The sequence below is a fragment of the Salvia hispanica genome, chromosome 4, assembly GCF_023119035.1.
Source record: "Salvia hispanica cultivar TCC Black 2014 chromosome 4, UniMelb_Shisp_WGS_1.0, whole genome shotgun sequence".
Classification (NCBI taxonomy): Eukaryota; Viridiplantae; Streptophyta; class Magnoliopsida; order Lamiales; family Lamiaceae; genus Salvia; species Salvia hispanica.
The window spans coordinates 29,745,739-29,770,022 of NC_062968.1; the positions used below are offsets into that span (position 1 = coordinate 29,745,739).

The window sequence follows — 24,284 nt, forward strand, 5'->3', positions numbered from 1 at the left end:
ATGTGCATGCATACTAATGTGGCCAGTAGCTAGCCCAAAGTTGACACAAGTTGGAATCCAAATAAGTCTCATTCTTGCATTCGTACCTATAAATCAGCGCGAGAAATAGTCATTGGGTCCGCCGGTGAATACCCTTGCTAATTACCCCCAAAAAAATATACTAGCAACATAGAAGAGTAAAAGTAGATGGAAAATTAAGCCCATCAACTTGGTATATAGGAGTATTATTTAGTATCCAAAAATATACTACTACAAAAATAGGCACGTGTGATGAATCTATTGGAAACGTCGATGAAATTACCTCTATATTCTAAACATTAAAATACTCCTACTTGCTTATATATGCATGAACCTAGTTCCTATTAACACAACGGCGAGAAGTGTGTCACAGTGTCACTTGGGGTCAGCCGAAAAAGCCATCACATCTCAGTCCAACAAAAACTTTTTTAAAGACGAAAACGGCGTTTTGAGATTTTCTTTTTTCAAATTTACTTCGTAAAATTATAATTTACCCATTGTTAAAAAAAAAAAAAAAAAAAAAAAAAAAAAAAAAAAAACTTCTCCTTCTGTATTCGTTCACTACATGTTGTAAATCATTTCGACCCAATGAAACCTCCACGCGCAGAATAATCTTGCTTTTTTAGAAACAGAAAGTTTTGCAAAAAGTGGAATATATCAAGAGACTCATAAATTATAAAACTAAAACTAGACAAAAGTTGATATTCCTCAATATCACATCACTCTTTGACGCATCTCAACTCTATGCTCCAGTTTTCTTCGAAATAGCAATAACATTGAAGTTAATCGAATCAGGGTTTTTCTGGATAAACATTTGAATGACTTTAGCAGCATCCTGCAGTAAAATTTGTACGTCAAAACATATTTATACGTATATAACCAGCACGAGATACGGCAGCAAAAACTACGAATGAAGCATAAGTTGCTAAACCACAAGACCTTAACATAGTGCTTCGAAAGCTTCAACTACAAACGAATCCTCAAAAGAATAAACATCACCTGTAATATGGTGTTACTCGAAGATGCACCGTGTGAAACAGGCCCAGCCCTCCTTCCATCTAGCTCATACAGTTGTCCTGCAAAATTTCCCGGATTATAAGTTAATATGAGGAGTTTGAGTGAAAAAATCTGTTCTGAGTAGGAAAGGCATAATCCAGATTTGTTGATTAACAAATCCAAGAATATTAGTTTTAAGTAGAATTTAGTATGCACTATGCTTTTGTTGGGGACATTCAAAATTTTACTACACTCCCATTCGAACCACAACATAGTGTGCAAACAGTGAACCTTGTCAATTGGCAATTCTGTGAGACGCGAAAGTAACCAGTAGTTTTGTTATATAGTTTAAACCAAAGGAATGTAGTTATCGACTCAATGAAATTAATAGTACTACAAAATATATACATATATGCAAAGAACAGATGAGCAAGGCAGTAATTCCGTCTTCCCTTGATGGTTGTCTAAATTCAAAAGAACACACTTCCACGTATTGAATTTACAATCATAAATTGAGTTTCAGATGTATCACACCAACACAAAGGGATAGAGAGGAGGGAGATATACCGTTCACACATGTAAAGCAGATGAAATGGGTGTCAACATTATCTGATGCCTGTCAAATTGAAATGTCGAAACACGAATAAAATAAAAAGGTAGTTCCATCAACTCAATCAACGAGTCACACAGTTAACTGAAGGTGAAAAATGTACACTTGGAAAAAAAAGGAAACAAAAACTATAGGTGTTTTAAATTTTATGCAAATGGCCAAATCTAACCTCAGTTTCACCAGCAGTTGCTGCAACTGAATGAGCATCTTCCATTTCTCTATCACTTTCGAGGAATTTCGCACGCTGCAGAATCATTTAGTCTTAAAAATACTAGATGGGAATAACGACATAGAAGATGGCAAGGCGCACGCTGACCTGTGACGCATCCATATTTGCAGTGTCCTTGAAGAATTTGTCCAGGTAAGACCCCTCGACTGGTGAACAGCACAATCCAAAATCAAAACAGACAAATGAAAACTTAAACATCACAGATCACAGTTCATTGAAGAAACATAAAGCATGAAGGACTGAAGAATATTCAAATATGTATCTTGAAAATAAACAAATTCCTGAACCCTTATATGGTTCGGGAGAGAGGAAATAAAAGCAAAGGATGGATATTCTTATCCTCATCATCCACTCGGCAACTAACCACAATACTGCTGATACGAATTTGGGGCAACCTACTGAGTTTCTGGTTTTTAGGTTATTCGGTTCAGTTCAATTGGGCTAGCTATTTAGTAAAGCACACATCTGAAGAAATGTGATCGTGAATCACACAATAGCTTATCTAATTGAAGTCACTCGATCCCCTAGAAGCTTATACCTGAGCAATCATTATTTAGCAGATATGATCTAAAAGTATATACTCCTACGAAATAGCGGTGCCCACATTTCCACTCTGTGCAAAGGTTTAATGTCAAAAGCTCATGTAGAGCAGAAGACTTCTCATGCTAAGCACAAATATTAGGTTAGGTTCTGAAAACTCCTCGTAACATGAAATTAATCACAATGAAGGCTATTTGGAACCTAAGAGCTTACCAAGTTTGATCTCAGAAGTTACATTACCAACAGCATGAAGAAGTCCAACAGTTCCACAGGCATTTCCCACAGTTTGCTTCATGAAGTAAGGTCCACCACTAGAAACCTGTTAGAGGTCCCATAAATTGCAGATATCATTACTCAGAAAGTAAATGGGCCATGTATATATTAATATACATAATTTAGTGTTACAGGAAAAAGGGTGAAAAACACTAGGTAATAAAAAAAATTCCATTAGTATATATGCAATTCAATTATTACAATCCAGGAATGGCCTAAGAGCAATACGAACCTAATGAAACACGTATTTATAATTAACAAACAGACTGCAGAGACATGATAGTTGCAAAAATCAGCAGATCATGAACCTGAAAAAAAATGGACACAACATGTAGTAAAAACTTGTAAATTCAATTGCAAGCATGATCTCTCAGCATCAAATCAGCTACCAATTCATCTAGGAATTCAAAATGTCAATCCAAAACAATAGGCTCTTGAAATGACTTTGAATTAGAAGGGCTAACCTTTGTCGAACTATCTTGTTGAATCCTCTCTTCCTCACTCTGTACAAATGCAGTATTGTCACAAACACAAAACACAAAACACACACACACATGAAAATCAGTACGAGATACACACCAAACGGCACGAACACTTTGTGCTCACAGTTAGACGAAAAATGGATTTTTAAGCAATTTATGAGCTTGCAACGGAATGCCATTACTGAATCCCCATTCAATTACAAAATTCACCATGTTTAAACTGTCCAAGGCTATGTCGTTAACGCTGACAATCAAGAAGAAGCTGCGATTTTCGAATCAGAAATTACCTTCGGAGTTATGGGGTAGAGAAACAACACAGCGAGCACCGGCTGTGGAACCATTGCCAAGAGCTCATCATCAAGTCCATAAACATCAAAGCACTCTGCCTCATCTGGGGAAACACCAAGTCCCCAAATAAACTGCTCCATTACAAGTAACATTCTTCAGTAACTTCATCATTAAACACTAAATCTCAATAATACAGTTTCTCACTCCATTAATTACTATTCCCTTTCTAGTTTTTCATCTCTGCTTGTTTTTGGTAATTTCAATACATACATGATCCATTACCAAAACCTATTTTACCCAAACACCCAAAATCAAAAAAATTAAGAATACATCAAATTGCTACGCTATAAAAACGGGAGATAAAAGGAAGCGCTGAATACCTGGTTCATAACATCAGGGTTTGCTTCAAGAGGAAGCCATCTCTTCGAAGAAGGGATTGTCGCCATTTTTCTTCCTACTCTCTTTTTCAGGTTTTTGGTTTTGCTTTGGGTTTTGATGTGATTGAGTTTATACACATTTAATCGGTTATATATATGCTGAAATAGTGAAATATTTTGTAATGGATAAACATGAGTATTATTCTTTAAATTCCTCTTTTTAATCTTTTACTTTTTATCAAATCGCACCTTTGTTAATTATACTTGCTTGAGCTGAAATTTGCTTATCATTTGCTTCGCCTAATGGATTCAGAGGAATGGGGCTGATAATTGTAGCAGATCAACAGAAAATAATCAAGTGCTAAACTTGCTCATGTTCAACTGGAAACACCGTAGAGAAGAGAAATGCATCACCTTCTTCAGCTAAAAACTAGTAAAAGGATTGTTCAAATATCCTTTTCCTTGATCCCTGTTTGCTCACAAATATCTAAACATGTCTACTGCAGCCTCTCTGCTCCAGCAATTCAACCCCTTTCACAATTCCACACCAATCTGCCTGAAATCAACCGCTATATTGTCTCCTCCAACAAAAAGATTACCTCCTACATCCGCTGCGGGGACCTAAATTCTGCTCTGCGAGTTTTTCAGACTATGAAGATGAAGAATACGGTCTCTTGGAACTCAATTCTAGCTGGGTTTTCGAGCAAGCCCGGGAAATTGAGAGAAGCCCGCCAACTGTTCGACGAAATTGCTGAACCAGACAATATTTCGTACAACCTCATGTTGGCTTGTTATTTCAGAAATGGTGATGTGGAAGCTGCCAAGGAATTCTTCAGAAAGATCCCAGTTAAGGATACTGCTTCGTGGAATACTATGATTTCGGGGCTTTCGTGGAACAGGATGATGGATGAGGCTCGGGAGTTTTTTGCTGCAATGCCAAGAAGGAATGCTGTTACATGGAATGTGATCATATCGGGATATGTTGAGAGTGGGAATCTAGAGTCGGCATTGGAGTTATTCGCGGAAGCTCCTATGAAGGGTGTGGTTGTGAGGACGAGTATAATAACTGGATACATGAGGAGCGGGAAGGTTGAATCGGCTGAAAAGATGTTCCACGAGATGATGGAGAGGAATTTGGTGACATGGAATGCGATGATTTCAGGCTATGTCGAGAATGGTAGAGGGGAGGATGCTTTGATGCTTTTCAAGAAAATGATGGAATTGGAGATTCAAGGCAATCCATCAAGCATGAGCAGTGTCCTTTTAGCTTGTAGTAATTTTTCCATGTTGAAATTGGGGAAACAAATCCATCAGCTTGTTTTCAAGTCCCCTATCTGTTTCGAGACGAAAGTGGGGACTTCATTAGTCAGCATGTATTGCAAGTGTGGGGTTCTTGAAGATGGATGGAAACTATTCATGGAGATGCGGCTTAAAGATGTGGTTACATGGAATGCAATGATCTCGGGCTATGCCCATCACGGGGTCACCCACAAAGCTCTCGATCTATTTAAAGGGATGAGAAACCAAGGAATGAAGCCGAATTCGAATACCTTTATTGGAGTTTTATCTGCCTGTAACCATGCAGGGTTAGTAGAATTAGGGGTTCATTATTTTGAAAAAATGCAGAAGGATTATGGAATTGAAGCAAAATCGGAGCATTATGCAAGTATGGTAGATCTTCTTGGTCGAGCTGGTAAGCTTACCGGTGCTCTGGATTTAATCAAAAGAATGCCTTTTGAGCCTCATTCTGCCATGTATGGATCCCTTCTAGGTGCTTGTAGGGTTTATAAAAACTTAGAAATTGCTGAGTTTGCTGCCACAAAATTGCTTAATCTCGAACCTAGTAATCCATTTGCATATGTGCAACTTGCAAATGTGTATGCTGCGAAGAAGGAATGGGACAGTGCTTGTAGAGTTAGAAGGGCAATGAAGGACATTAGAGCCATTAAAACACCTGGATATAGCTGGATTGAGATCAAGAGTGTGATTCACGAATTTAGATCAGGAGATGGGCTTCATCCTGAACTGAAAAACATACACAGAAAACTTAACGAGCTCGAGAAGAAAATGAAGCTGGCAGGATATGTGCCTGATCTTCAATCTGTCTTGCACGATGTCACAGAGGATGAAAAGGAGCGGCTACTTCTTCTGCATAGCGAGAAACTGGCCATAGCCTTGGGGATAATAAGCCTGCCACTGAGTGAGCCTATTAGGGTCTTCAAGAACTTGAGAGTTTGTGATGACTGCCATTTAGCTACGAAATATATTTCAGCAATAGAAGATAGAGAGATAATAGTTAGAGATACAACGCGGTTTCACCATTTTAAAAATGGAAAGTGCTCTTGTGGAGACTACTGGTAATACTTCGAAGCTGTCGGTGAAGCTCATTCCATGGCTTTTTTTTACCAAGTGGGCAATAAAGCTAATCATCATATGGTTTCAATGAGGCATGGGGTTGACTTGCACGATCGAAAACTCCTTTGATCTCCACCAGTAAGTTAAAGAAAACATCCTAATGTTAATACTGTATTGGTTTTTTTTTTTTACAGTTTTTCATGAATTTTATCCGTGTTAGATTGGAAAATAGGCCGATGGATATATTCTTCTTCATTTAAGTATCTCTTGGCTTACTGCATATGGGGGTTTCGAAGGTGTGCAAAATGAAGCTATTTAGTTCAAATTGTTTGCTTTATTTTCTTGTATTTGCTTAATGTGTTTTCTGTTTGTCTGGCAGAGATGAATGAAGAAGATAAAAGTTCTCAGATCAAAGAAGCATGAAAAGATGGAGAGGCACACTTCGGAATCATGACATTTGCAAATGAGTTCAAAAAAGCAGAGTATATAGTCTGAGTCCGAAGCACGAGAGCCCACATCTGAGAGCAATGGGCAGGTAACAATCTTAGGCCACTGGTTTTGTTTCTCAAGAAAACTGATAATCGAGTTGAGCTGGGTTGAGAAGCTGACTATTTAGTTAGTAAAAGCATTCATGTTCAGCAGCAATGGAAATCCTGTATGATTCCTACTTTATCCATGGGAGTGTAAATAATATTTGCAATGTTATGTTGGATGTGTTGAAAATGAAATCATTTTTTTGTTGGCAATATTCAGGCATCAAGATGAGAAGCCGGCCTCAAAAATGAGGCAGACGATGGCACGACTGTTTGTACCCAACATATATGAATATGATTATGGAAGCTGATGAATACCAAAGAAATGAAGAGGGAGATGATGTGGTTCGTGATCAAAAAGTTGGTGTGGTTCGTGATCCATATCAAGTTCCTGTTGGTCGAGGTACGAGGGCTCGAGCAAAGAAATTCACGTGCTTAATGGGCTCATTCATGAAGTTTGAGTTCAAGAATTGTCCGAGAGGCCCATTAAATAAGACGAGAAGGTGCCAAAGCGTCTTTTGCCCGTCCGACTCCAAAAATTCGAGTAATTGACTAAATTTTTTTGAATTCTAATTTTTTTAGAATTACATGTAACTTTTTCACCCAGAAAATATAATTGGTGAAAAATCAAGGCTCGATTTCCCTTTCATTTTTGCCTTGTGGATTTAATTTCATTATGAATGCAGTAAATTTATACATCCATTCTAGTAATTTTAATTTTTGTATTTTTCACAATGAAATGAGTTTATAACTCACTCCTATATTTGTATGTATGTATTTCTATATAAAGATAACATTCATAACTGGCCACATAACGTTACAAAATTATTGGAGAGAAATATTTTATGCTATAATATTTGAAGTCCAGTTATTTTTTGTGTTGCTCACATGGGCTTATCTCTATGGAATACATCTCTTGCATTCAGAACACGAAAATGGATATATTATTTAATCCGACATATTATTTTTGAAAAAGACCCAAGAAAACAACATCTTGCAGGTTACTAAATTCTTTATTTAGAGCACTGGTGTATCTTAATTTTACAAACCAAAATTCTTATTAATCTGAACGTTAAATTATGGAGTATAATGATGGTAAGAAATTATTTTTACTAACAGAAAAAACATTACAGATACAATGTCACATAATATGATCACAATTATTGGTTTCTTTTTAAAAATTCCAAACAGAATCAAACAAATAATATGGAATCAACAGATCAAAATATTGTAGTGGTGGTGATTTAAAAATAAAAATAAAAATGAAAATAATAAGTGGTGTTACATCATATATTATCCAAATTCTGTGGGCAGCTTGATCTATCTCAATCTGCGAGGATGATAGGGACTATCCAGCTGAGTTGATCTGTCAAACCAATTAATACAAGTAGATTTAATTTATATTTTGGTAGAATAGAATAAATTTATGAATATACAAATTTACAAAAAAGGTATCAACTATAGTACCACCTTGACCTTGCTCTTCGTTCCCTCTTTACTTCCGCCGGTCGCCAATAACGTCTGACTTTTTTCACGACTGAGGTTAAAAAAATATGGTTGGGAAAGTTAGTAGAATGAGTATAACTTTTCAATAAAATATGTGTGACATAAATTTATAAAATGTTAGAATTATTAAAAAAATGAAATGAGACATGTAATTGCAGCGGACCAAAAATTGCAGAACGAAATGCATTGGCGAAGATAGGAAGTAATTTTTCTCAAGAATTGTCACTTTTTATTCGTGTGCATGAGAGAACTGATATGAAAGTCGATTTTTCATGTGTACAGTTCTGTAATCTTTATTTGCGGCATTTAGATGGAGTCGGAAGTCCCCCCTTCTTGTCACATAGAGGAAGGAGGACGGGTTATCCACATTTCATGATCAACAATAACTCCATTTTTTTTCATTTCTAATCATTTTGATTTAGTATAATTGGATTACATACACGATTTTTGTGAAAAGTAATTTTATCTAATACTAATAAATTACCAATTTATAAAATCGCTATCATAATTAGCATGCTACTAATTAGTATGCTATATTAACTATAAGAAATTAAGTATTTCCCAAGTTAGATTTCTTTCCCAGCCTAATTAACCCAACAGTCTAATACTATAATTAACCCAACAGCCTAATTACCAATTTATAAAATCGCTATCATAATTAGCATGCTACTAATTAGTAAGCTATATTAACTATAAGAAATTAAGTATTTCCCAAGTTAGATTTCTTTCCCAAACTAATTAACCCAACAGGCAATTTTTGTTCTTCTTTCTTTTTTTTCTTTATGAGGAATCCAAGAAACCGATTCGTTATTATATTAAGTGACCAAATTAAATTAATAAACTAGCTATATGTGACGAGCTACATTAATTCATCCAAATTCCCCTATTCCACACTAAATTAATTGTATAACCTCTAATGTAATTTTTCCATCGATCTTCATTGAATTTATAACCCTTCCACAATATAAAATAGCATATCAAATCCGAAACAATCCGCATTATTGGGTTGGTGAATTTATACCCATCTTATGAATATAGTAATTGAGTTGGACACAATCTTTATTAACAAATAGTCTAAGATAATAAGTGTCACAACGTTTGTATTGCATTTGCAAAATTTATCTATGCTATTAATTATCTAATGTATCTACATTTTATTTCGTGTGTGTATATATATTTAGTAAAATAGTGCTTCTAATTTTTTTGAAACGTGAAATATATTACTAATATAAGATGAAAAAATTTGACAAGGTAAAAAATGTGAGGCAACACTACAATAACTTCATATCTTTATTTGGTAGGGCCTTACAAAGTTGTGGTTTGAAAAAAGTGGAAATCTCCCAAATAATTGCACCTCCCTCACTGCCCATCCTCTTCAATAATGTTCTCAATAATATTAATTTTATTCGTTACATGCAAACTCTATATAAACTTAGGTTCTACAAGAAACACTCCATCACTTGCTAGCTATCTCTCTCTCACACACATATCAATTAGATATGGCTAACAAGAATGATGATCGGTTGATGAAACTGACATTGACAATTCTTGTTGTTATGTTAGTTGTTGATATGAGCAAAGGTGAGTTTCAACGGTTCCAACCCTCAACCAAAGCCGATGGCACCGTCACTGCTTTGGTCATTGGAGATTGGGGGAGAAAAGGCGAATACAATCAGTCGCTACTAGCTCGTCAGGTATAAGGAGCACATCACAGAGAAACAACCTCTACTCTCCTGTTATGAAATTTTCAATTTAAATCATTGATTTGTGTGTGATCTATTGTCTAATGAATTTTCTCGTCAGGTTAATAGGTCATTTTCTCTTTTCGACGAAAACACACTATTTTAATTTTTATTTCAATTGCCAAGTTTTTATTATAAAGTACAACATATCTTAATGTTTCACATACCATGATCTAATTCATCCACATTAATTTTTTTTACTAAAGTCATGGCGCCATATTATATGGTTATGTATATATGTAAACATATGATTAGTCCACACATATTGGAGAAAAAATGGCTTGGAAGGATGTGAGAAATAGACTTTTCTCCTTTTCCATTAAATTTCTTCCTTTCTTAATTTTTAATTTTCTTCTTACTTGAACTTCTCATTTTGTTAAAAAAAATTATTTTGGAGAATCTTTTAGTCAAAATGTACCAGTCATAAAGTAGTGTGCCACCAGCCACATTGTCAATTCAACACTATAATGGGAATAAATTTGTTTTCAAGATATGATTTATTTATCAATAATGAATTAATGCATGGGCACATGTTAGTTGGATTAGATTAATTCAATCTAGCTCATTATTACTTTCTTGTACGTTCTAAATATTTCATATTATATTTTTATAATATGTTGATCTACACATTACTTATTTAGTACTGTATTTTTTTATTTCATTAATTAATATGCAAACATGTGTACATTTTCTATTAATCTTCCTTTTCACCTTGAATTCATTGAGTAATTATTTTGTGTGTTATTGTAATAATGAATTTTAATCTAAGATGTATTTTCTCATTGACAGATGGGTATCACTGCAGAAAAGATAAACATTGATTTTATCATTTCAACTGGGGACAATTTTTATCCTGGTGGATTAAGAGATGAAAATGATGAAGCCTTTTATCAATCATTTTCTGATATCTACACTTCTCCAGCCTTGAACAAGATGTGGTACACTGGTATATATTCCCTCCAAACTATATATATTTACAAAATCTTTTTGAGCGAATACCAGAAGAAAAAAAAAAGTGCAATTTGGTCAAATTTTGGTCCGTCGCACATTATGAAGTAAAGGTTTGTTCACAATAATCCATTGACAAAATATTTTGTCAAAATTGCATCTGATATGGTAACCGAGAAAATACACATGCACGGATGCACCTCCGATTAGTTATAAACGATGTCGATGTTTGGTTGGGAAAATATCAACAGTATATTACATGTAGGTGATCGGGTTTTTTGTTATGAGATTGTGCGAACAAATTCAAAATTCATGATTTTCAGACAATTTGCCCTTTTTCATTTTAATCAATTAATAATTTTTTCCTGTTTTGTTTAATTAAATTGTGTGCAGTGTTGGGGAATCATGACTATAGAGGTGATGCCATGGCTCAATTGAGTCCCACTCTCAAAGCAAGAGACAATAGATGGTTTTGCTTGAAATCTTTTATTCTTAATATAGGTTATATTTGCTTCCATAATTTCATTTATTTTTTTCTAGAAAAAATGGCAATTATTAATATCCAAATAATATTTGGAAACAGATATTGTAGAATTTTTCTTCATTGACACAACACCAATGCAAGACAAATATTTTACTGATCCTGAAGATCAGGTCTATGACTGGAGAGGAGTCCTTCCTAGAGACAAATACCTCTCAAATTTATTACAGGTTCAATTTTCATTTATCATATTAATATTACTCTCTTAGTTTCCATTTAGAAGTCTCATTTGCTTTCTGCACTAGTTCTCATGAACTGACAACTCTCCCGTAGTAATAGATCAACATGAGAAGGAAATAGGTTTTGACGAGTAAGCCGATTTCTTTTAAATTAATAAATTAGAAGTTCAAGTTACTACATCTCCATAATAAATGAGAAACATTATTAATCAAATTATCAAAAAATAAGTAGAAAATGATCATGGGCCCAATGATCCAACAAAGGCCTCTTTCCTCACAGACACAGTGCTTAAAATGTCTTTTATTCTTTACACATTTTGTCCCATTCAATATAATTGCATTCTAGTAGTTGTGCATTTAATTTTCATATAACATTTCAAATAAGAAAATTGCATTTCAATTTGCTTTTTTCAGTCAAAGAAAATGACTTGTCAATTTAGTTTCTATTTTGTACCACATCTGAAAAAGTATGGTTACCAAATTCATATAATGTATAACGTGTATGTCTATATGTTAGTGTATAACTAAAATTGGAAAAATTAAATAGGATTTGGACGAGGCACTACGAGAGTCGCATGCAACATGGAAAATCGTGGTTGGTCATCATACAATAAAAAGCGCTAGTATCCATGGCAACACACAAGAACTTGAACAAAAGGTTCTTCCAATTCTCGAGGTTCGTCCGGCCGTTGCCTTTCTTCTATAATGATTTTCGATATAGCATTGTTTCATTATTTTTTATTTGTTAAGATGTTTTTCCTCTAATCAATGCAGGCAAACAAGGTTGATCTTTACATAAACGGACACGACCATTGCTTGCAGCAAATTTCTAGTTCTAACAGGTAATTAAACACTTTTTTAATAATTTAAAGAAAAAGCATAGTAATTTTTAATAGCTTATTCTAATTTTATATTATAAATTTTGGGCAGCCCTCTTCAATTTATAACAAGTGGGGCAGGATCGAAGGCGTGGAGGGGTGTGTATAATTGGCCCAACCCAAAGGAGATGGAATTCTTTTATGATGGACAAGGTTTCATGGGCATGGAAATTAATCAACATCAAATTGTTTTAAATTTCTATGATACTTTTGGCAATGTATTGCACAAATGGAGTGCATCAAAATCAATGTTCTCTACCATTTAGGTTGGTTTGATAATATTTGTAACTTCCCCATATCATGAATGGTACTCCTTCCGTCCCATAAAAGATGGCACACTTTCCTTTTTAGTTTGTCCTACAAAAGATGTCACATTTCCCTTTTTGGAAAAAGTTCTCTCTCACATGAATATAAAAATTATATTTTCTCTCTCCATTTAACACACAAAACAAAACCTCCTAAAATCCCGTGTCATTTTCAAAGTATGCCAACTTCTCTGGGACGGAGGGAGTATGATTTTAATGCCGAATTAAGCAAATTCAGTTCACTACTACATATTCTTTTTCTTTTGAGTAAAGATCAAATGCCCTAACATATGACCGTTTTATCAATTTGGTCCTTAACATTATCTTTTTGATTATTTGATCCCTCACCAATAAACTCGGACCCCAGTCGGTCCTCACTTAACAGAACCGTTAAAAAATAGACGATGACCGCAGTTTGACTATATTAAATTACTAATGGTAATTAATTATACCTAATTATAATTCTTTTCCTATTAGCAAAATTGGAAAAAAGATAGTATCAGTTGCAAAATGAAATGAATAATTTGTAATTTAATAGGAATTAAGAATTATAATTATGTATAATTAATTACCATTAGTAATTTAATATAGTCAAATTGCAATCACCGTCTATTTTTTGACAATTCTGTTATGTGAGGACCGATTCGGGTCCGAATTTATTTGTGAGAGACCAAATAATCAAAATGATAATGATAAGGACCAAATTGATAAAACAACCGTATGTTAGGGACCACATTTGGCACTCTTTTCTCTTCTAAAATATATATCCATAGTCATCTGAATTTAATGTCAAGCTAATTCTTTTTTTCTAAAATAAATACTCCAAGTCAAAATTGATGAGCAGCAAAGTGGGTCCGCAGCCAGAAATATAATTTTGTGGGGCAAAAATATGTATGGAAATTTATAGAATTTGAGAAGTACTCTTATTTAGAGATTTGGGGAAATTTAGAGAAATGAAAAGCAAATTGACATGTATTTAGAAATTCGAGGGGTGTTAACTTGCCACTAGAGATTATAAACGCCTTTCATAGAAGAAATAAAAACAAAATCAACATATAGATAGAAACGAACAACGGCCAAGAAAAAGAGTGAAAAGAGTAAGCACAATCAACAACTAAAATACCTATCAAGAAATGTTTCAACCGTCAGACAAATTTTTCCGTTTCATAACGAATCAATATTCTACCGGTTTATAAATCCAAAGCGGATTAGACAACACACTGATTTGTTGTCAAGTTAATAAAACCGTCCTGTCTGGTCTGATTTTTAGAAGAGGAAATATTGAATGGAAAATGATTGATCCTGTATTTATAAACTGTAAATAAATATAAATAAACTTTAAAAAGGAAATGAAAAATTGTTGGAAGTGAAGATATCATGGGATGGGAGAAATTAGAAACGAACAAAAACCTGTTTCAGCAAAAAATGGGACTCGTACCTATTGCCTTATTATCTTGTCGTCCAAAAAGGAAAATATAAAGGGAAGAAAAGAAAATAAAAAGTTCGGTCAAAAATAGGATAAAAGTAAAGTGAATTTTTTTGAAAACTTGCCATTATTATAAACATGTGTGAAAAGTTAGGTTAAAAAAACTTGTATGAGAATTTTAGTATATGAGATAATATGAATACTATAAGGCCTGATTAAAAAAAGGGAAAGACCTAAAAATATTAACATGAAAAATACAAAGAAAGATCTAAAGATTCGATTTTGCTTATCAAAATTAGTAATTGAATTATAGTAACTTGTAGTGAAGCAAATAAAACACAAATAATAATTGAATGAAAATGTAGCGTCCTTTTTACTAGAAAACAATCCTAATATAAAATCAAACTCTTCAATAATTGATGAGAGAGAATGAGAGATATCATCATATGAAAATCCCCTGGACACTATAATTACATACGGTAATCAAAATAATTATCATCAATAAACATAGATGGGGACAGTTTAGAGCTTTTGGTTAATTAAACATTGATTACATGGACAATAAAGTAATGATCATGAATTTGACTTGCAAGGTGTCACATGTAAGTTGTAACACCCTTCAATTGTAGGTAACAAACTTTAATTATGTGAGCTCGCATTCAAAATTAAAGATGTACTCTTGACAACACTGAGTTTGTATTTGGTACAATTATTTTATAATAATTTTTTTTATAGAAATTGTATCTGATATAAAAGCCAGAAAATTATATGATAGCGTGTATTCATAAAAGTGTGTTATTTGGCTAGACCGGAAAACATCAACCGTTATTACAATTACACAATTAGATTTTCGTCGTGGGATAATTGCCAACAAATTCAAAGTTTTCATAAAGTTCATGATTTTTGCGGAAATTGCGAATAATCCAAGCTCCATGGTTTTTTTTCTACTAATTTTAAAAATTGTTGAATAGGTTAGATTTTTTTTACGAAGATTCATGATTTTTTCAGCTGATATTTAAAATTATGAGATGAATTAGAAATTGAACAATTTTAGTGACATTTTTTAATGCTATTAAGGACGCTAATTTGTGTGTTTAATTATATATACCGCCAACACTTCATAAAATGTTCTTATTGTTGGTGTGTCAACTAAAATTCAGAAGTACAAATAGAGGCGTATTAAAAAAAGCAAAAGATTAATTTGCCACAACTTAGGAAAAATTCCTATAATGAAATTTTTTTAATTTTAAAATAAATTAAAATAAAAATAGTGGCTACTTTTTTTTTAAAAAGGCTGTATTTTGAATCAATTTTCCTTTAAAAATGTAAAAAAATAAAGATGGACCCCATAATGGTAATGAAAGCTGTCGACTAGATCGTAGAGCATTGGCTGTTTCTGAATAATTGGGTATTGCCATTTGGCCCACTTTCGATTCGATTACATTATCTGTTATATATATACACTTCCACATCACATGTGTTTTTTATCTTTACTCTATGAAATACTAATTTTATTGTGTTTATATCACTATCCACTATTTGTGGATATTCCAAACCAAATTCGATTCTATTCCCTTACCAAATTCGATACTATTCACACATTTGAAGTGAAGTCACTAAAATATCTTTTATATATGTGTGTGTGCTTCTCTCTGTTTGTGTCTGAAAATTGAGGGATGTTGAGAGAGGATAGGATGATGATGAGGATCGTGATGATATTAGTTATAGCTGTGATTGATGTGAGCAATGGAGAGTTTCCACGCTTCCAACAACCTACAAAAGCTGATGGATCCCTTCAAGTGTTGGTGGTGGGAGATTGGGGAAGAAAGGGTCACTACAATCAATCTCAACTTGCTCATCAGGTATATACAAAATTCACACACATATTATATTTGGGAAGAGTTAGGTTACAATTCCAATTTAAAATGAAAATTATAGACTGCGAAAGTGATGAATATGTTAATGATCTTTCTGATCTAATGACTGAAAATGATTTTTAGTTTTATTATTTATTTTAGCCGGTCTTAATATATTTGCAATACGTTCGTAGCTGTTAACTTCAAACACGATATTTGAAATGTTACGCTGGGCTCTGATCTTGCGTCCTTAATGTTTTTGGAGTTGCTTTGCTTTAGTATTTTAAGTTTAGGATTTTTCTTCTGTGTTTGCTATCTGGACTCTTGCTTGCCGTTTTTCAACAATTTTTGGGAGGGGTAAAATTGACTATTTACGTGTGATTGTTGGTGTGTGCAACTTTTGTGATTTTATTCCACTCTTCTTATTGGTTAGGACATGAAATGTATATGTGGTGCGGAAAACTGACAGAATATGGTGTGTAATTAAAATACGAAATTGCACTGAATTTTTAAACATTAATCCAAGTACTTAGTGTTATAAAATAATTAATTATAATATAAGAAGAAAAGTTAAAAAGAAAAGAAGGATTTTTTTTGCTCCAAGTAATGTCGATGATTATGACACATTTAACCTGATAATTTAATGTACCACTATAAGTTATTATTATGAAAAAGTTGGTAAGAGAATTGAATGAAGTGGTTGCTGCGTGTCAAAATACATAGCATAAATAAGAACGAAAAGTGTGACATAAACTTAGGTTGCGTTTGGAACTATGCTTGTCATTTCCATGTCTCGATGGTTTGTGTTGCGCATGAATTAATAAGATGTTTGGTTATTGAAGATGGGCGTGACAACGGACAAGATGGATATTGATTTTGTTATTTCAACGGGTGACAATTTTTACGACGACGGATTGATCCACGTCAATGATCCTGCCTTTCACCAATCCTTCACTCATATATACACGGCTCCTTCTTTGCAAAAGACGTGGTACAATGGTACTTTCTTTTTTTCTAATTATTTTTAGTTTTTAATTAATGATTTTTATTAAATTTTTTCAAAACATACATAGAAAATAATGTTGAGTATTTATTCCTTTCTTCACCCTAAATGTTGAAATTACTTGTAGTGTTGGGAAACCATGACTATAGAGGTGACGCCTTGGCACAATTGAGTCCAGTCCTCCAAGCAAGAGACAACAGATGGTTTTGTATGAAATCTTTTATTCTTGACGCAGGTTTGTAATTATAATTATAACCATACTTTAAATTAATTTTGATTATTAAGTAATTATTTAAATTTATTGTTGGAATTTTGTTACCTGATGTGCAGATATTGTAGAATTTTTCTTCATAGACACGACGCCGTTTCAAGACAAATACTTCACGAAACCAAAAGATCATGTCTATGATTGGAGAGGTGTCCTTCCTAGAGAGAAATATCTTTCAACCCTCTTGCAGGTACATATGATATTTTCGATTTTTCCGGTGTCAGTTTTTTAATACTTTTATCGGATTTTCTAGAATTTTTGCGATTTTCCCGATTTTGAACCAATACAACGCCTATTCACAATTTAGGACAAAATCGGAACCGTCTGCCTTTCGTGTTGAACCGGTGGATTCCGATCTAACCATAAATCTCTAACTATATAAGTGAATGAAATGCCACTAATTTTCTTTTCTTACCATATTTGTTAATTCTCATTTTTAAAAATTCAATTATTTTACTTACACGTCCACCAACAATAATCAAAACAAAGACGTAAAAAACTAAAGCATGATAAGTGATGATGACACAAGTCACACACATTGAATTTAATGCTGCAATTTCAAAACAAAACAAAATAAAGATTGACTATGAATAGCAATTCTTTCTAACTTTAAAAAGACTGTGACAGGTATACTTTATTAATATATAGTAGTATAAATTTATGCGTACGGGTGAATTAATATCTAGGTGGATGATTTTCTAAGCCGAATTTAATAAGCTTGTACTAAAATTTTGGGCCACTTAATTAGTACTACTAGAGATGCATAGTTAAATTATAACTGCGAGGTCGGCTCGGAATTGGACCAGCGATTCCGGTTTGGGAATGGTAACAGTTTTCGTGGGCGGAGTTAGAATTTGTATACTAGTTCCAGTGATCCAGTTCTAACTCCAAAAATTCTAAAATCATAATTTTTTATTTTAAAACCAAAAAAGTTGAAAATTCAAACTCTAAGGCTAGAGAGTAACTCAAAAGCAAAATCGTGAGGCTTAACTTATGAAAGAGGATAATATAATATTAATGTAGCGTTTGAGTGCGCATTGCTGAAGTCTAACACCGTTATGATATGATTCTCTTTCGAAAATTGAGTATTATGAGTTTTTAAATGGAAAACAATAAATTTTCCATGGACTAATTAGAAAAGTAAATTGTGATGAATTTTTATGTTTAAAACAGGATTTGGAGAGTGCACTAATAGAATCGAAAGCCAAGTGGAAATTAGTGATAGGTCACCACACGATTAAGAGCGCTAGTGATCATGGTAACACTCAAGAGCTTATCGATAAGGTTCTTCCCATTCTTGAGGTATGTATTTTTCTTATATGTGTGTATGTCAAATAATATAGAAACACAAATCTACAGGACTGATTTATTTAAATTTCAAATTAAGATTGGACTTTGTGCATTTTGGTATATCTTATTTATATTGTTTGTTTTTGGACTATAGAATCCGAACCAATATACATTTTAAATTGACGATACCAAATCAAATTCATGAAAATTGCTTCAAATATGTTATTTATAATAGTTCAAGCTAGATCAGTCTATTCATGATTTCGCATTGATATGTTCGTTTATTTTGATAGAATATAAAGTTTTATTAATGGCATAATAAAAAGATCCAATTATGAATAATTAATTCTATGGAAATCACAGGCAAATGGAGTAGATCTCTATATAAATGGACATGATCACTGCCTCCAACATATAGCTAGTCCTGACAGGTAATTCTGGAAATTATATTATGGCCAATCATAAAGCATTTTTCATTCGATTATTTTAAAGATAATTTTCTCACTCGAACATTTGACATCGTTCTAGGAATTTATTTATGAAATTACAAATATGTCTTCGTTATGATTCATATTAATAACGAAACTGTTGCAGTCCTCTTCAATTTTTGACTAGTGGAGGCGGATCGAAGGCTTGGAGGGGTGTATACGAGTGGCCCAACCCTAAGGAGATGAAATTTTTCTATGATGGTCAAGGTTTCATGACTCTTGACATAACTCATCATCAAATAAGTTTCAATTTCTATGATATTTTTGGTAGCATTTTGCACAAATGGAGTGTGAGGCCACAACCATCCATCATCTCCGCTATCTAAGATTATTTATTGGCTTCTGCATTATGTTAAAGAAATTATTCATGTAATATTATTATTTGGATAGTATGCTGGCCTATACCAGTCATATTATTAACTTTTATGCTCATCTTTATTGTTTATAATAAATATATTTTGTACTACATTTGAGAAATTGTTTACGTGGTGAAGCTTTCCACATTGAAGCTCAAATACAATTGTTCCTGAAAATTCATCGGTAATTCTGATTGCTCAAATGTGTAGAAATAATCGACGTGAGATGACAAAAGATATTGGAAGGGGTATTTAATCTGGGATTGTAAAATTTCAAAACTAAACAAAAGACATAAATTATACTCTACTCCACAAGAAATGATCTTTCCTGTTTTTTGTAAAGTCTAAAAGTAAGTAAATGATAGTAATAGTATTTAATTTTAACTTTTTTTTTTTATGTTTGGTTACTTTAATAATACAATAAATAGAAAATTTATATATTCACATAATACTTTACTTTTGAATGAAAGCTCCTTCTAGAACAATGTATCAAAAATCATTTAAATTAGATTATATCTAGATATCAGTGATAATTTAATGAACTAATTCTATATTTATTTATATAAAATAAAATATTAAATTATAGAGTGACATTGCTCCTGCATTTATTCTACAAAGGTGCAAAATTAACTCCTACAATTGAATGTATTGTTGGACAAGCCCATCAAGTTTGAGCTTATTGGTGGAGCGTTTCGGGCATCCACGGGATCTATGTAAAAATATGAGCCCAACCTTAATACGAGGTTCTGGGACCACCGATTCTGGTTCCAGTTTTGGTTCGGTAAGAACAAGAAAGGATTCTACGATCCGTTCCCAACCATAAATATGTGGTTTCAGTTCCAGTTTCCTCTTTAAATATATTTAAAACTAATTTCTCTCTACGATAATCAGATTTAAATTCATAAAAATCAATGATCCACCCTTAAAGTTGGGCTAATAAATTTTTACCGTGCTACTTTGTATGTGTCTGATTCCGGTTCCGAACCAAAATTAAAATGATCCGGTTACAATCGTGCACCTCTATATGACTGCTATGAAATGGATTAATTTTTTTCCTATGTAGCAATAAAGTTAGTTGCTAGAAAGTTAGCATGTCAATATAAATATCTCAATCTTAGAATAGCTATATATAATGGATATTCAATTTCAATTTTTGTTTACAGATGTCTTGCAAAAAACTCGAAGAAACTGGCCAAGAATTTCAAGAAACACATAGCCAGTTACACGTCGGTGGCTAACAGAGGTATGGACATAGAATTTTACATCCGGAGAAGAGGAAATTAGTCGCACAGAGGGGGCGAATGCGATCACCCCCGCCCGCCCCCTAATCCGCCATTGCCCACTAGTTATGTTGTTTAGATATGTTATTGCTAGCATTTTTGTTTGAGTGAACTACATAAATGGTACCTGATCTTTCACTTTCGCACGTAAATGGTACCTGATCATTATTTTATATCATTTTTGGTATCTATTAATTACATTTTTGATACTTGATGCAATTTTCTTCCTAAAATGCCCCCTGAACAAATACATATTCTCATTTATATCATAGAGGATATTTTGGGCATACATAAAATTAGTACCAATAGTGATATTATAATATCTTCTCTCATTATCCTCACTCTTTATAATATAATTATTAATCAATATTAATATTATAATTTTAAAGTTATAAATTAATAATTAATTTTAATTTATTTTTTAATATCAATCAAACATAGTTAATTATAATTATAGTTACAATTATATTATTATTATTATTATTATAATACTAAAACTAGTAGTAATTAATAAATAATTATAGTATAATTATATAAATTATGAATCATATAATATTATGTAAAAATAATAATAATTGTGAATTGTATTCATAATAATATAAAGAGTTGAATATTTTTAGTTAGGTGTTTCAATCTTAAAATGAGTATAAAGTAATTGAATAAAAAATATTCAATTGATTTGATTACTTTAAATAATTAGTTTAATTAGATATTTTGTCTTGATTTATATTATGAATGCAATTAGATGTATGTATAAAAAACTAAAAAGAAAGAAGAAAAAGAAGATAAGAGCAAAAAGAAGGAAGAAGAAACATAAACTAAAGAGAAAAAAAGAAAGAAGAAAGGAAGATAAAATACTAAAAAGAAAGAAGAAAATGAAGAAAAATGAAAGAAGAAAACTAAAGAAGAAGAAAAAAAGAAAAAAGAAAGGAAGAAAAAATAATTTCATGTTTGGTACTCCCTCCGTTTCTTCATAGTTGAGGCGGAACTTTTCGGCACAGAGTTTTAGAAATGAATGTTGGGTGTGTTAAATAAATAGATAAAAAAGTAAGAGAGAAAAAAGGTAGAGAGAATAAAGTATAAAGTGAATAAAGTAGAAAGAATAAAGTAAGAGAGAGTAAAGTAAGAAAGGGGAAAAAGTTACCATATAAGTAAACAACTCAACTATGAATAAACTTCCCGAAATAGTAAAATGACTCAACTATGAAGAAACGGAGGGGGTACTATATAATTGAAATTTTCAAAAATATCCTTCATAACAAAAAAATCACATGTTTAGTACTTAAGATTATTTTTGTCACAAGGTACCAAAAACGATATAAAATAAAGATCAGATACCATTTATGTGTGAAAGTAAAACATCATGTACCATTTATTTAGTTCATTTATTTTGTTTATATATTAAAACAATAAAACAAAATTGAATAATATTTCTAAATTCAAAAAAGTCAAAAGGTGGTAGACAAAGGTGCATTTTTTTCAAACAAAACGGTGGAACGAAGGTTGAACTCCACAAAAGAATCAAAAAAGGTAAAACTAAAACCCAAAAATTTCTGTTCTCAAACTTTCACTGTTGAGTAAATCTGCTTTACCAGCTCCTTTTATTTTTTTTCTTCTCACAAACAATAAAAACAACACCTTTTGCTTCTCTGATCTTAATTCGTTCAACCAAATTAATTGGCTTCCCTCCCGAAAAAGATGCTGTGAGATTTACTAATTTTATTACTTGATTTTCATCATAAAATTAATTAAAATGTTTAATTTATATATTTGTGCACTCGTTTTTATATATGTGTGTTTATATTAGATTGAAAGAAAAAGCACGAGTAGTGAGACAACAGAGATAAACATGGCCGGCGAAGATGCGGTTGCTGGAGACAAATGTGCCGCCGGTTTCTGGCCGGTTCAGCGCCCCATTGCGCCGCCACCCGGGGACAAGCCGGTCGAGTGCCCATTTCCTAACTCCAATGTGAGTATTCTACATTTTCTTTCTAATTTAGATGATAAATTTGTGTTATTTGCATGTGATTATATTTATTAAATTGGGTGTGATATTCAAATGTGAGACGGATAAAAAATTTGTATTAAAAAAGTCTACTTAAAAAATCAACTTATACTCATTAATTAGTTTCAATGTTTGTGGTTGGTTCCCTACGTTGTTTCGTGATTTGTATTGTTGCTGGGTGATTGTGTTGCTGTTGTTTTTTAATTTTGGAGATTGAGTTGGACATCTTAGCTCGCCGATTTATGACTTTGAGTGACTACGTTTCTTGCATCACATGTATACTGATAATTTGCGAGCACAGGAGTTGCGATTTTCGAGTCGAAGAGATGCGGAGCCTATGAGTAAGAGGCGTCATAGTGTAAGTCACGACGGAGACCATCACAAACGCCTTCTCTTCCCCGACAAATCGCACTTCCTCAAGAAAAACGTCAATACTTCCACAAGTTTTAGATTTAATAAATTTTAAGCAACTCACTCACTGATATATTTCCATATAATTAATATAGTCATATGTATTGCTCAATTTCAATATTGTACATGTAAATATTCACGATTTAAATATTTGGTTTCGAATTGTTAGAAAAATGAAAATTTTAAATTATCATACTTGATGACGCCTCTTTCGTAATATCACCTATTAGGCCGGCGAACAGTATGATAGGAAGGTATTACAGTGTCAGTGCCATTACGAAAAGTGATATATATCTATGTGGTTTTTGTAAAGCATAATTAACAAAAGTGGAAGAAAAAAAACCTAAAATTATGGATATAATCTGTAATGCACTTTAGCATCAAGAAAGGCAAAATCTGTGATGCACTTTATGTTAATCATTCAACATCAGTACTTATTAAAGTGCTGAAGTGCATATATATAATATAAGAGCATCTCCAATGGAGGTTAGCGGATAGGCTAACCGATCGCGAGCGCTAGCCGATTCGCTGGCCGATCCGCTAGCCTTCATTGTGGCAATTTAGGCTAGCCGATGCGCTAGCCGCCATAGTAGGCTCAATTTCGGCTAGCCGATTGCATTTTTTTTAATGTATTTTTTATGCATTTTTTTTTATTTATTGCATTTTTTTAATGTATTTTTTATGCATTTTTTTATTGCATTTTTAATGTATTTTTTATGAATTTTTTTTTGATTATGTAATTTTTTTTAGGATGTACCTTTTTTTTAATTTAAATAAAATTATTGCATTTTCCCGTATCTGTGTCGTAAATTTAATTCCGTATGTTGCGTGATTGTAATTTATTTATTTTTTATAATTTTGCTGGACTATGGCTATGCTATTGCTTGTCCAGTTTCTTGTCCTGATGATGTGACATGAAAGGTTTCTTGTCCTGATAATGTGGCAGGAGGAGTTTTGGACTAGGCTATTGCTGGCCTAAAGCCATTGGAGATGTTCTAAAGTCTTTGAAATTGTTAGACTTTGTATGTTCTAATATGCAAATAATTTTTAACACATGTGTCTTTGTTTTCACTGTGTTAATTCTTTTAAGAAAAATGTTAC

General features: G+C 32.7%; 4 protein-coding genes and 1 long non-coding RNA gene across 7 annotated transcripts; 4 read left to right on the forward strand and 1 right to left on the reverse strand.

Moving 5' to 3' along the window:
- Positions 1-607: 607 nt before the first annotated feature.
- LOC125222617 (ubiquitin carboxyl-terminal hydrolase 3-like) lies at positions 608-3,967 on the reverse strand. The gene is made up of 9 exons (XM_048125333.1): positions 3,817-3,967; positions 3,436-3,567; positions 3,131-3,169; positions 2,607-2,712; positions 1,941-1,999; positions 1,794-1,868; positions 1,582-1,630; positions 1,018-1,094; positions 608-853 (listed from the first exon to the last, which is right to left on the reverse strand). The coding sequence occupies exons 1-9, from the start codon at positions 3,880-3,882 to the stop codon at positions 761-763; spliced, it is 696 nt and encodes a 231-aa protein (XP_047981290.1). The 5' UTR covers positions 3,883-3,967; the 3' UTR covers positions 608-760.
- On the forward strand, positions 3,959-7,399 carry LOC125222616 (pentatricopeptide repeat-containing protein At4g16835, mitochondrial). Of its 3 annotated transcripts, XM_048125331.1 has the most exons (5): positions 3,959-4,246; positions 4,320-6,306; positions 6,389-6,464; positions 6,548-6,703; positions 6,922-7,399. In XM_048125331.1, the coding sequence occupies exon 2, from the start codon at positions 4,465-4,467 to the stop codon at positions 6,172-6,174; it is 1,710 nt and encodes a 569-aa protein (XP_047981288.1). In that variant the 5' UTR covers positions 3,959-4,246; positions 4,320-4,464; the 3' UTR covers positions 6,175-6,306; positions 6,389-6,464; positions 6,548-6,703; positions 6,922-7,399. The 3 variants fall into 3 exon arrangements, with proteins under 3 accessions (XP_047981288.1, XP_047981286.1, XP_047981287.1); XM_048125329.1 differs by having other exon boundaries at positions 3,959-6,306; XM_048125330.1 differs by lacking the exon at positions 6,389-6,464 and having other exon boundaries at positions 3,959-6,306.
- A 2,250-nt stretch (positions 7,400-9,649) lies between these two features.
- On the forward strand, positions 9,650-12,845 carry LOC125223471 (purple acid phosphatase 4-like). Its single transcript, XM_048126635.1, has 7 exons — positions 9,650-9,901; positions 10,739-10,895; positions 11,291-11,398; positions 11,481-11,608; positions 12,165-12,293; positions 12,392-12,459; positions 12,548-12,845. Exons 1-7 carry the CDS (start codon positions 9,707-9,709, stop codon positions 12,759-12,761), a joined length of 999 nt encoding a protein of 332 aa, XP_047982592.1. The 5' UTR covers positions 9,650-9,706; the 3' UTR covers positions 12,762-12,845.
- Positions 12,846-15,720: 2,875 nt separating this feature from the next.
- Positions 15,721-19,597, forward strand: LOC125223472 (purple acid phosphatase 3-like). The gene is made up of 7 exons (XM_048126636.1): positions 15,721-16,088; positions 16,925-17,081; positions 17,213-17,320; positions 17,416-17,543; positions 18,527-18,655; positions 19,007-19,074; positions 19,238-19,597. The coding sequence occupies exons 1-7, from the start codon at positions 15,903-15,905 to the stop codon at positions 19,455-19,457; spliced, it is 996 nt and encodes a 331-aa protein (XP_047982593.1). The 5' UTR covers positions 15,721-15,902; the 3' UTR covers positions 19,458-19,597.
- A 2,746-nt stretch (positions 19,598-22,343) lies between these two features.
- Positions 22,344-23,356, forward strand: LOC125218418. Its single transcript, XR_007175956.1, has 3 exons — positions 22,344-22,470; positions 22,575-22,736; positions 23,074-23,356. It is a non-coding gene; the product is annotated as an uncharacterized LOC125218418 (long non-coding RNA).
- Positions 23,357-24,284: the final 928 nt, after the last annotated feature.